The sequence below is a fragment of the Elephantulus edwardii genome, unplaced genomic scaffold, assembly GCF_000299155.1.
Source record: "Elephantulus edwardii isolate Elephantulus edwardi_28Jun2011 unplaced genomic scaffold, EleEdw1.0 scaffold00106, whole genome shotgun sequence".
NCBI lineage: Eukaryota > Metazoa > Chordata > Mammalia > Macroscelidea > Macroscelididae > Elephantulus > Elephantulus edwardii.
The window spans coordinates 5653628-5667510 of NW_006399856.1; the positions used below are offsets into that span (position 1 = coordinate 5653628).

A 13883-nucleotide genomic window follows, 5' to 3' on the forward strand; every position below is an offset into this window, starting at 1 on the left:
TGTGTGTGTTTTTTTTTTAAATCTTTAGGTTCTTTCTTCTTCAAATAGTGCAAAATATGATGGTGAATTTTGGAAAATATTGTTCAGTTTTTCTCTGCTTTAATCAATGTGTTTGCCTCAAAAAAGAAGAAAAATAATTTTGCTTCCCAAGAAAAGTCTACGTACATATCAAGTAGAGTGTTTGGATGCAGATGTTCAACAACTGATCCTGTTCTGGGGTGCTCTGACACCCCTCCGAGGTTAATTGAATCTTAAGCTGCTGGCCTTACCACCTTCCCTGTTCAGGGATGAGGAGGGAGTCTAGAACAAAGCTTTAACGGTGTAATATCCCAACACACAGTCCTTGGGTGGTGCACATGTCACCTCCTAACTGAAAAGTAAGAAGTTTATGTACACCCAGAGGCACTCCAGAGGAAATAGCAATCTGTTTACTGAATATCAACCATAAATACTCTTTTGAACACAGTTCTACTCTGTAATAATTTATATTCCCAGCACAAGCTCTCAAATATCAGAACCAAGCCCAGGTCTGAGCCAGCGTCTCTAGTTGTCTTTGTTCTTGTTGGGTGCCATCAAGTTGATCGTGACTCATAATAAACCCAGAAAGAGTCGTTGTTCTATAGATTCATTTCTCCAGGTTTTCCTCCCACCTATAGCTGTGGAGTGTGTTCCAACCAGTGAACATCGTGGTTACCCACTGAGCTGCTTAACCATGGTGCAACCAACCCAGTCAAGTCAGCAGGGTTCAAAGCTGACTTTTTAAGGAGAAAGTCAACCAACCAGATGTAAAACTTTGGATAGCTAGGATTACGTAAAAGCTTCCCTTCCCCATAGCTTTAAGAAAATCCAGGGAATTGGAACAGGGCTGAATATTAGGCTAAACTAAGGAATTCTAAATGGTGTTAGGCTTAATACTATGGTTAAGTAAGAAAATTATCCTTTAAAAAGAGGTAACTACCACAAAGTGTAAGGTGAAACGATACGATACTTGAGCTTTGATTTAAAACACTAATAGGACGATAAGGCAATGAAGCAAGTATGCCAAATTTAACTGGAATGTAAACAATGGATATATTGGGATTTGTTGTGTTTTCTCTCTGTCCATGTTTGGAATTTTTTTGTTTTTAATAAAGAAAACAGTGGTAAGGAGCTTTGCTGTCAACTATCAATGGCACATGGTTCAAATCTAACAGCTGCTCCGCAAGGAAAAGATAGGCATTCTCCTGTGTGAATGACTGCCTGTGATAACCCAAAGTCAGCTGTATGTCAGCTCCTCTCAAAGGTACCAAACATCAAAGCGAATTCCTGCTTCATCACTTACTACTCGATGATTTTAGAGCCATCGTGTGGCCTAGTGGTTAGGAGTTGCTCTGGTAACCCAAAAGTATGCAGTTCAAATCCACCAGCTATTCTATGGGAGAAAGATGGGTAATCTTCTCCCATGCAATTAACTGCCTCTGAAGTTAATCAGAGGTTAAATCAATGGTACACAACAACAACTCCATAATGTTGGCCAATTTATTTGACCTTGTGGTATTCTGATTTCTTTGACAATAGAGCAGAGGTAATAAGAGTGTCTCCCTCATAGGTGTGCTGGGTGGGTTGTTAGTTGTTGTGAAGAGCCATCAAGTTAACTACGACTCCTAGCGACACAATGACGAACAGATCAAAACCTTGTCCTCCCCTGCTCCAACCTCACAATCTCCACATGCTCAACCCCATGGTTGCTGCCACTGTGTCAGTCTGAGGGCCTTCTCTTTTTCTGACCCTTTACTTACCCCAGCATGTTCTCTTTTTCAAAGTCTGGTGCCTTTTGACTACATGCTCAAACTGTGTGATACCAAATGTTAGCCTCCTTACTTATAAGGGACAGCCTGGTTACACTTCCTTCAAAGACAGACATGGGTGGATTGACTCAGAGACAAGAAGTGAAGTGCTTACCACAGAGCCCAGCAAAGGGAAAGGAGTCGATAATTACTGATCATCATTGGAATTGTGTACAGATACGGATTTGGAATAGAACTTTTCCCCTATCATTACCCTCTCACTGTGGGTTTATGTGTTCCTTTTCTTCAATGCAAGAGTCAGGCCATGACTTCCAAAACAAATGCAAATACATGCTGGCAATTTCTAAATCATAATCATAATTGCCCCTAACTCTAAGGATATATGCACTTTGAGGTGCTAGAAGTCACTGAAAATCAGGCATCAAATAATGAGGTGGGAGAAAGAGAGAGAGGAAAAAGTGAGAAGGAAAATATACTACAAACAGTGTTTGCTGGTTAACACACTTTATATTTAACAAAATAATTTTTAATAATATATTCTTTTACACATCAAATATTGTTGCTAGAATCCCCCTTTTTTTTTACAGTGTAATATTTGTTTTCTCACTAGTTTTCAGGCACACCATTTTTTTCCTCCAAGATTTTAGAAACTGAATCATTTTTAACAGGCGTCAGCTGACAAACTGGATGTTGATCCCTTCTTTCAACATAGTTGGACGTAAAGCAGAGAACCAAAGGCGGAGAAGGGGTAGGAGCACAAAGGTGACAGTTCGGCTGCAAACAAAGCTTTAAAAAGGAAACAGCAGATGAAACCAGAAAGCCATTGTTCAGAATTTAGAAGAATTTCTCAATGACCTGGAATAGAAGGAAGTTGTAAAATGTTTATCAGTTTATGAGAAATTCTGTCACAGTATAGGTTTCTCTCTCCCAAGAGAAGGAAAGATGTGAGGGCTACAGTCTTAAAGGAAATAGGGTGTAGTGAAACTTAAAGGAGAAAAGTAGATATATAACAATAGCAACAACAACAAAATAATCTCTCTTGAGCTGGTAACAAAAGCTGCTGAATAGCTTTCCTTCTGCAGACACTATGCAGAGAGTTTCCTGATAGATGTTTTATGCTTCATTCTAGAAAATTCTCGCTGTGACTATCACTGTGCCAAGACTTTGATGCAAAATCTCTGGACCTCGGCTTCCCAGTTGCACTCTCTTTCTATCTCTAAAAAGTACATAGTAACTCCTTAATAATACATAGAGTACTATGCTACATGGCTCTATTAATGATATTTCCTGGGTTTCAAACTTTATTTCTGTCATTATTATTTCTTTCCAAGAGTGTGGGTTTTTTTGAAGCTGGCAACAGTCAACCTCGGGGCAAAGAAAGCCCTATAATACATCTCTGTCTAGACACAAGCTGAAGTGTGGAATGCCTTTACTTTGGAGCGCAGGAATAAATCATGCAGAAATGTTCATGAATGATTCATGACTGTCTATATGATGTATCCATGGTGGCAACTGAAAGGCACCAGGCTTGCTGCAAATTAGTGTTCTAAGGGAAGGCAGCTTGATATTCTTCCTCAGGATGGCGCTGACATCGCTATTTGTATCCTAACAAAACGCAAGCACAGCGTGGCATAAGAAATGTCAGACCCAACTCGTCAACACATTCATTTGGAAAAAGACAACTCTTTCTTGATGGCAGGAGGTGCTTCCTTGCAGAAAGGTTTATTATTTAATTTTATGTGAAAAATCAGTTGAGGAGATTAAAAAAAATAAGTGTCCAGAGATGGACAGATGGCATAAGAGGTCACTCAGTGCCTATGGAGACTGACCTCTTGGGACTGTTGTTTGTGGATATCCCCATAGGTTTCCTGGCTCACCAAAACCACGAGCACAGCCTGAGCCTCTTATCCAAATCCACCCTAAAGCAATCATTCCAGACCAATGGTTCTCAATCAGGTGCAATTCTGGCCCATCCCCTGGGACAGATTATACACCAAGCATGGTACTCAGGGGCTTAATTGTGCTCATTTTATTAAGCTGTGGTGGATAATTTCACCCAGCTTTCACCATTTTAAAGATGTGGTGGAACTCAGGTATAATTGTTCACTGCAGATTAGTAGAGAATCACAATTAACTCCTTAGGGCCTTGTTGACTGTATACTGTTAATTCCCATGCTTCCTAATTTGTCCCTGTCCTGTTACCACACCATCCTTGGAGTTATTTAGGAATATCTGGAGGAATATGTGTCATGACTGGGGAGTGGCCATCTGTGTGTAGAGAACAGAGGTCAAGGATATAATCTCAACATCCTGGGATGGCACGGGACAACTCACGACATATGAGTATCTGGCCTAAATGACAATAGTACTGAGGCTGAAAAATCCTGACTGTGAATATCACCCACCCACAGGAGCCGTGGCAGAGCCTGTTGTGGGATGTAGAGGGGCAGGAAATGAAAGAATATGACAACCTTCAAGTTTCCTCAAGGACCCATTCAGATCTGCACCAGGATTTGCACAACAGTAGCGTGGAACAAGAAAACAGCTATACTAGGTGGGTTCAGAATGCTAATTCTGCACTTGGATCGAGGTGGTATCAGATACCCTGTGTGTTTTATTTCTTCTATGACTATACTAGCAGCATTACCAGGGCAACCTTGAGACTTGTCAAAGGTTCATTTTAATTATTCAGTATATAATATATACATTTTCTTTTTTATTTAAAAAAAAAAAAGTTCAACAAATGGAATTGTGCAAGACTGACTCTACCCTAAACTTGAATTTAAATCAGCACTTAAGGTGGAAAGAGTGTCCTGAATCTTTGAGACACAGGGCTGGGTAGTTGTTCCTGTAACATGGTAAACACAGACTCAAACCATCCAAACCATTGTGTGAACCATTGGTGTTCAACCTCATCTGAACTCAAATGTCAGAAATGCCCAGAGGGATTCAGATTCACAGTGGGGCTATTCACCCTGGTTCTGGTATGCATATTGCCAGGTGACAAGAAAGTTTAGCGTGTGTTTAGTCATAATCCGAATTCACACTTAATATCATGAAAAAGTGTGGTGATTAGAGTGTCAATTTAATACATACGTTTCCCTTTGGATTCTTCAGTAGGGCTCATGGTGTCCTTATCATGTGAGTTTTTAATTGGCAGTTTCAAGGTTTGTGTATGAAATGTGTGATTTTGAAGAGTCAAATTGTGAGTCTCAACAGTATGAGCAAAGCACCAGTTTCCCACTCTGCCGTGGGTTTGTTTGTGTATACCTCTCTTCTCTCAGCCTACAGAGCATGTTTCCCCCAGGAATTATGGGATTCTCTTTTGTCTTCCTGGCCAGCAAGCTTCCTCACGCTTGATAATTTCTTTACTGAAGCTTTTCCCACACCACTCAGAATTTTACTCTGCAGTCGCTCTGGCCCCTTAGACTCTAAAGATTAAATAAATTAAAAAAAAATGCTACAAGAGAAGAAAGCCAAGTATGAAGTACAGAAGAATAAAAGTGGAGTAAGTCAGCTGATGTTAAGCTGGCAAGCCAAAGGCGTCATCAGTGAAGGAGACTGTGCAAGGATATTCCTTTCTTTTTGTTCCAGAAATCCAGTGGTCAAGTCACCATCAAGCATTGATAATTACAAAAGCGGTTTAGATAGCTGTATACTGTATATATTTCATATAGCAAGAGAGAAAGAGAGAAATTTCCTCTTAGTAAAATAGTCACTTTTGTCAACCCTAAAAGGTTTTGCTGGTGACCCTGTTGTGGCTGGCAGGAGTTTGTTTGTTTGTTTTGTTTTGTTTTAAACATGTGCAGTGTAGAAGCCATCACATTCTCTCCTAAGAAAAAGTCATTGGTTGGAAATTTGTTCTAGACAGTCTGCTTGCCTTGGCATTCACGTTTTGAACACTGAGCAGGCTTCCACCAGTCCCCGTTGTGACAGTGACAGATGTTACATTCATCCACTTTCACTTCAATGCCAGCTGGAATTATTGTCGTTCCTGCAAAGCAGTTTGGACCTGGAACACACACATACATTGATTAGTTGATTAAATCTGGGAGGATCCTTCATTTTCTTCAAAGAAAAACAAAACAAAACCAACCAAATCCTAAAGCCATGAATGAGTAGATCAAAAGACACTTAATAGCCTACAAGGAAAGCATTTTCTAGCTATACTTTATAAATTCAAGCCTTCTACTTTATTGGCTTTTCCAAATATCTCACAATTTCCATATATATCATGCATTTAAAAATACAGAAAAAGACAACCTAAAGCTCAAAAACATTGTCTGGCTACTGAAAAACAAGCAATTTGTCTAACAAGAGCATGCATGCAATTTTCTAAATTGAGGTTCTATAGATTGCATTTCGTTTGCTTTATGGGATGGGATGTCAAGCTGCCAAAGTGTCCCCTGAAACAAGAAAAGAGGACCAGCATGGTGTCAGTAGTAGGTGATAGTGACCTGTGGCCTGTCCTCTTCCTTGTCACAGTGGCCATGCATCAATGACATCACTTCACACTCTGATTTCAACACCTCCTAGGCCCACTTCCTGGAATCCTCAGTTCATGACTTGATAATAATGAGTAATTTATGTTCGTATGATTTATTCATGTCCCAGACAAGCTTAGTTAGAGGTTCATTTGATTTTTTAGAAATGGAGTTACAGTAAACGACCACCTTCAGTTGTTTATTTTGAATTGTTGGCTTTTGGAAGTCTGCAGGAATTTATTTTGTTCTATTTTTCAAGCTCATCAAACATTAGCAGAAGGTGTCACCTGCTTGGTATGGATGTGTGCTTTTCAAACCCACACTCAGTTTTTCACTCCTTGTCTTTCCTTTGCCTCTTTCTCCTATTTTCTTGTCTTATTTTAACCCTGGCAGTACACAGATGTCAGTATTCAGTGTTAGTTAACATATTTTTTTTCAAATGCAAATGGAATGAAATATCTCCTCAAATTGCAATAGATATTAGAGTGCTGCACCTTTGAAGCAAATTGGAATAAATCTCTGAAGCATACATGGAGATAAAGAGAAAAAAAATGCTGCATCATGTTGACTCATGGTTTACCAACCCAACATTACTGGCCATTCCCCAAAACCACTACTAAGTCACATGGCAGCATAAAGCAATATCAGAATGATGTTATTGTGCTGTCACACATTAAGAATCTGTGAGCCTACATTTACTATTAAACAAATGAAATCAGGGACTATTTGCATCTCCACTTATAACTGGAATCTTATCGTTGAAACTATTAAGTTATACTACATATTTACAAATAAAAATATTCACAAGCTCTGGCATTAATGGCCCATTGTTTGAGAGGCTCTGGTCTTCAGTTATGCATACATTTATCAATGATGCTTGCATTTTAATGTCCTTCCTCAGTCTACAGGACAAAACCTGGGGCATGAGCATGCCCATAGAGGAATAGAATGGGTTAACTCTATTAAACAGATAATAATGTATATGAATTCACTTTGGGAGGTTGTCCTTTCTATGATCTTGTGGATGTAAGGCCATCCTTTATACTGATTATTTAAGCATTACTATATTAATTTCAAGTAGCACTAATAAAAAAAGTGAATAACATAGTGTCTTAACCCAAAGGTTAGAGGTTGAAATGCCCTGGCTGCTCTATAGGATGTGGGCAATCTTCTCCCATAAAAACATACAGCTACAAAATCTGGTGAAGGGTCACCAGGAGTCAGGACCAACAAGTTGGTAGTAATTTTGTGGTCACCATAACTTCATGAAGTCTATGGGTAGTACTAGTGGGTGACATACTCAGCTGTTAACTGAAAGATTTGTGATTGGTTCAAGTGCACACAGAGCACATTGGAAAAATGGTCTGATAATATGTTTTAGAAAGTTAACCACTGACTACGCTAGAGAACACAGTTCAACAATGACACTCATTGAGTCTTGATGAGTCAGAATCAAATCAAAGGCATTGGTACTTGTATCCGTTCTCTAAGGACCCAAGTTTTTGATCGATCAGGCCTGCTGTGGGGACTATCAAATTCCAAACCAAACCATTTGTCATTGAGTCAATTCTGACTCATGGTTGGGATCATATGGAAGTAGATTTGCAGGCCTACCTTTCAAAGCAGCCTTGTTGTTGGGTACTTTTGAGTTGAGTACAACTCCCTGCAACCCAGTCAACAACAGCTCTGAATTCCTGTTCAAATCTGTGCCATCTTCATCATATTTGACATGCTTGAGCCCATTGCTGTGGTTAACCCATCTCATTGAGGGGTTCTTCCTTTCTTTCACTGACCCTCCATCTTTCTAAGAATGATGTCCTTTTTCAAGGAACAGCCTCTCCTAGCAACATATTCAGAATAGGAGAGATGAACCTTTACCATGTTTGCCTTCAAGAAGCACTGTGGCTGCCTGTTCCCCAAGACATATCTGTCCTTTTGGCAGATCAAGGGAGATAACCAATTCTGTTAGCAGCAAAGAGCTTAATCATTGCATACACCCAGGGACTTCTTTGGAACTCCCTCTCTAGGAAAATACCACATTAAACCATGAATTTGCTTTGGACTCAAGACAAAGTCTTCAGGGAAGATTTTTAGGAACGTAGCAGATTTCCCCATGGCTGTTGTTGATAGACCTTTCAGATAGGACCTGGCTAGAGCCAAACCAGTTTCAAAACTTGAGCTAGATGATGATGTTACCATCCTTGCCTGGAACACACTGAATGACATTACTCTTTCATCTCTTCATTTCTAACTAACACATTCACCTGTATTTGTCATTGTGGTTTCTTCAGACGTAGAAAGCACTAGAAATGTGTTTTCAAAAAAATTATTTCATCACAAATAAGTCTCTGAAATGGAATCATATTCAGTAAGATTTTCCCCAGTTTCTTGAGAGGATTTGGAAATCGGTCTGAAGAATCTTGACTTATTCTTTTCAAGTCTAGAATAGGAGAGATGATACAGAATAGACTAGGTGTGCTCCTTGGAAGTAAAGATAGTGAAACTCGAGCTCATATACTTTGGGCATGTTGTTAGGAGGGTCCAGTCTTTGTGAAAAGACATCATGCTTAGAATGGTGAAGGAGAGGAAGACCCTTAATAAGGTGAACTGACACAGTGACGGTAGCAAAGGGCTTTTATGTCAGACATGGTGAGGATGGCACAGGACAGACATCTGATCCATGGTTCATAAAGGCATTTTGAGTCTTACCTGACTGTATAGAACAAAGCCACAACAATGGAATAGGACTTGAAGATGCCTTACAGGGACCAGGTCAGTCACAATGACACAATGAGAAGAAAAGACAGCGGGTGACCCTTCTGCAGAGAAGACTTACAAATCGGCACAGTGCATGGTTTGCAAGGCTCTTCACCGGAACTCTGATTTCCATATCTGTCCTTTCTTGAGTATACAAGTAGTCATACCACTATGAACTGTATGGATTTGATTAATCTCTACAGATAATTTCTTCAGAGTTTCTTCATAGTTGTTGGAGTCTGAACTCAGAAAATATTAATTTATATTGATTGACAACCTGCAAAGAAAGCCCCTTTTCGTATTGCCTGGACTAGCCCATCAAAAACACCACCTATAAATAACATAGCAAATTCTCAACTCTCTACTTGACAGCCAGAGGTATATTACAGAATCAGAACTTCTGCTTGATCACATTAACTGTATTAGTACAGTGATTTTATTAGGACCCTTCTGAGAACCTCAGGCATAACTACAATGCTTGTGCATGCTGCTATAATAGTCTATCTGTTAACAAGTAATTTAGATAATTTTGTCAACCTGACTGGTTTCTAAACACTATGCAGAAATTGTGGATTTTGGTCCTTTCTCCTTCAAAATATTATAGAAAATGCTGATTTCCTTTAAATTGAGGTGTTTCTTATGTGAGTGTTCTACATGAGTGCCTTACACAGGAATGTGAACCTTGCTGCTATTCTCTTGCACTATTAGAGACAGGTGTGTCCTTTTGAGCTTGGTCTTTGTGAAAAATAGTAAGTTGTTTGGAAGAGTGAACTGAGTAGCAAAGGCAACACATTTGAATGCAGAGGACTTGGAGAACATCCAGAGGAGAGCAATGAAAATGACCAAACTAAAGGTTGACAAATGAAACCTCTGAGAACAGGGTAAAGGGATTGGAACTATTCAATCTAGAAAGAGAAGACAGAGGGCCAATTCAGTCACTCTCAAAGGATGAAGACTTAAGTGAAGAATGGCGTCCAAATGTTCTCTCTCCTATCCCACACCTGGAACCTGGGAATGGAAATATGTCGTATTTCACTAATTTGGAAACACTCACACACACACAAACCCGCCTCAGAGAAAATAGAATTGAGTAATATCAGTTGTCAACAATGTTGTGAGATCATTACTCTTATCGATTATTTTCCTGTACAATCAATGGTTTATTCATTGCAAATATTTTTTATAAGAAACAAAAAATGCAGACTATACACACATATTTTACTTTACGGTATACACAGTAATCAGATCAATTACATCTGTGAGAAGAATGGCTGGAGAAACTCAGCATTGGCTGTAAAATCTAGGTGAGGTGCTGATTGTGGATCAGATCATCAACAACTCATATGCAAGTTCAAACTGAAGCTGAAAAAAATCAAACCAAATCCACAAGTTTGTATGTTCCTTGGAGAACAACCTCGTAGAGATTTTTAAAAAGACAGGAGCTCTCATCCGTCAGTTATGGTTGAAGTCTTTAGTTTCTTGAAGACAACTTGAATATATGTAATTTCTACTTTGGACATGTTGTAAGGAGAGACCAGTCCTTGGAGAAGGACATCATGCTTGGGAGGGTGAAGGGACGGCACAGAAGGGGAAGGCCCTCTATGAGGTGGATTGATTCAGTGACTGGGATAATTGGGATGGGGGTGTCAGAGACAGTGCGATTGGCACAGGACAGAGCAGAGTTTAGGGCTGTTGTACATAGGGTCTCTATGATCGCAAGTGACTCGACGGCACATAACAACAACAACATATGGTTCACACTCAATACTATATCTGGCAAATATGTTTGTTTAACTGAATGGAATACATGAACTAGTGGACGGCATAGTGTGTAAGGTATTGGGCTGTTAACTAGTAGGTTGAGGGATTGAGTCTGAAAGAGACAGATGGATAGTCTTTTCCTATGAAGATAAACAGCCTCAGAAACTTGATGGACAGTTGTTATGAGTTGGAACTGACTCAGTGTCAGTGAGCTGTATATTGGAAAGAATCCCTTTGTGGTGTAAACAGCAAATGTACTCTGCTGCTGACCAAGAGGTTTGAGGTTTGCTTTTATGCAGAGTTGCTAGGAGTAAGGCCTGGTGTTAAACGTCTGAAAAGAAAAAAAACAAAAACGTCTATTGAAAATCCAACGGAACGTAATTCTACTGTGCCACATAACAGAAAACCTTATTCAAACTGTGGTTCTGTGATTGGATAGCTATGTGATTTGCCAATCACTTCCGTATCCCAAATACAAGTAGATGCCTTCATGGTCTGGACTTAGCAAGGAGTCAAATATTTAGAAATGCTATAAAATTAAGTTCAAACCTTTACTGGGAAGTTGGAGCTAGGCAGAATAGGGAAAGTCTAGGAATATTAATACATGGGAAAACTCATTAATATTTATTATAAAAGAACATTATTGTTACCAGATGGGTCCAGGCCTGGAAAAGGACATCATACTTGGTAAAGTAGAGAGAGTTTCAGCAAAAAAGGAGAAAGATCTTCAACAAGATGGGATTAACATTGTGGCTTCAACACTAAGCTCCAAAATAGTACAAGAACAGGTAGTGTTTTGTTGAGCTATATATAGTGTTGCTATGAGTTGAAACTAAGTTGATAGTGCCTAATAACACAACAATAATTTTTATATTGTAGAATACATTATTATTTTCTATTATTTTATCTTGAGTTGTTTTTGTTGTTGTTGATTGCCTTTGAGATGAGCACTATTCCAGTGACCCTATGAACAAAAGATCTGAGGCTTTTCTCTATCGACATATATCAAAGTTCATAGAGTTTCCAGAGGCATGTTGTTCAGGAAGTGGATGCCACTCCCGGTTTGCAATTTTTTTTTTCTCCCCACGGTGGGAATCATTCAAAAGAAATCTTCTAAGAATGACCAATGTGTAAAATATACCAAAGTCAATTGCTCTGATGAGGTAGCTTTGGAAAGCCGGGAGCTCTATGTTTGAAGCAGCATCTGCTCCTCTCTTCCCACTTCAAGCTGCTATAAAGGCGTATGGAAAGGAAAGCTAATGTTCAGAGAAAAGCATTCGGAAGGCTTTGCTCCAGCTCCTACAGTCCAGAATTTTTAAGAAACCAGAAAAATTTATTTTTAAAACTCTGTCTTGCTATTTATTTCTTGGTAAACGTTTTACATTTCCACCGTCAAAGAATACCTGGAAAGCATATGAGGAAGGAAGTCTGTTGACACTCTGCTCATACTTCTTGAAGATCCGTGTTTGTCTCTGACATTAAAAACCACATCACTAGGGAGCTCTGGTGGCCTAGTGCAAGAAGCTGCCCTGCAATCCCAGAGGTACGTGGTTCGAGTCCACCAACCAGATGCTCTGCTGGAGAAGGAGGGGCAGTCTCTTCCTGTATCAGTCAGATCCAATTTGACGATACATGCAAAAAAAATAATAATAAAAAACCAAAAACCCACATCACTGTGTTAAGGATTAAATCTCCAACTTGAAATAAGTGCTTGGGAAGACAGGAGCACAGAGCAATGGCAGGTTGTAATGGAGAATGTCATGCAGACCATGGGTCTATGGAAAGGGCGTGGAGTATCCCTGGGGTATGGGACATAGACAAAGCAGAACAAGGCTGATAGCGTTGAGGTGGTGAAGATAGCAATGAAGTGCAGTAAAATGTCTAGGATAGGAAATTAGAGTCGTGGTGTGCGGCAATCATCAAATATTGGCATGATAGAGCCAAATATTTAATTATCAGAAATTTTATAAGCTAGTTGGCATTACTTTGGGAGCTTAAAATTGGTATGATGACAGTAATTAAATTATAAAAATCAGAAATTGGCCCAAATAGAAATTTTTCACTCTCCCTTAATAAAGAGTAAGTGTCACGTGGGGATGGCCATGTTTGACTTCTACTAATTCCAAAAAAGGGGAAGTATGCACGCGATTCGAGGCCGCCAGCTGCTCCTTGGGAGAAGGTTGGGCAATCTCCTTCTGTGCAATTAACTGCCTCTGAAAACTGGACAGAGAGGGTCAGCAATGGGTTGGTTTCGACCGCATGGTACTCAACAAGAAGAACATTGCTACCAATCAAATCTGCAACACAAACCCATTTCTCATGTCTCCTATGCTTCTACACCTCTTTCTACTCATCCTAACACCGATCTCACTCCTCTACTGGGTCTTCAGTTGCAATAGCTCACAGACTACTCAGAACCATAATAGAGAAGTGAAAAGGCTACAATTCAGGTTGAACGCAAGGTACAATCTGTTAGAAAGCTTCCAAAATGTGTTTGCAGATGCCTCAGCCTTGAGCCTCTCAGTTTTAGGCCAGTGTTACAAAGCTCATAGTTCTGCCAATTAAGTCCCTTCCTCCTCAACCCCCAGTCATCCAATAAGCCTAGCAAAAGAGTTAGCTCTGGTTCCCCATAGCGTAACAGTCCCATTTCTGCGGCCTTCACTTGCTGTTGCTCCCCTGTAGGTCTGGCTGCTTGAAGAATCTCTGGCCACAGAGGACATGCACTGAGTGCCTGCTTATTTTTAGCTGGTGGTGAGATTATCAAATTCTGCTGCTTAATCTACTTAATATAATGGCAAGACTAGCCAAAACTCTTGTGGGACGGCTAACATACTCTATTTGCACACACCTGCCCATCTACATGACACCTTAAAGCTCAAGGACTAGGAAAGTTACTTTGAACAATAAACCCATAACAGCACACTCCTTTAAAATGCTGTTTAGTTAACGTTGATAATCATATCACTAGGTTGGAACTTCACATTCTGAGTGCAGGCCTTGTTAAGGATATTGGTCTTTGTAAACAATGGGAGACCATTAAGTATTTGAAGTAGAAGTGTGTGTGTGTGTGTGTGTGTGTGTGTGTGTGTGTGTG

At 39.7% G+C, this 13883-nt stretch overlaps 1 protein-coding gene across 1 annotated transcript in view; it reads right to left on the reverse strand.

Moving 5' to 3' along the window:
* Window positions 1–5537: 5537 nt before the first annotated feature.
* VWC2L (von Willebrand factor C domain containing protein 2-like) overlaps window positions 5538–13883 on the reverse strand; it is a 244504-nt gene continuing 236158 nt past the window's right edge. The window contains exon 4 of the mRNA XM_006891921.1: window positions 5538–5799. Coding sequence (XP_006891983.1) covers window positions 5651–5799 — 149 coding nt within the window. The 3' untranslated portion in view covers window positions 5538–5650. The remainder of the gene's footprint in view (window positions 5800–13883) is intronic.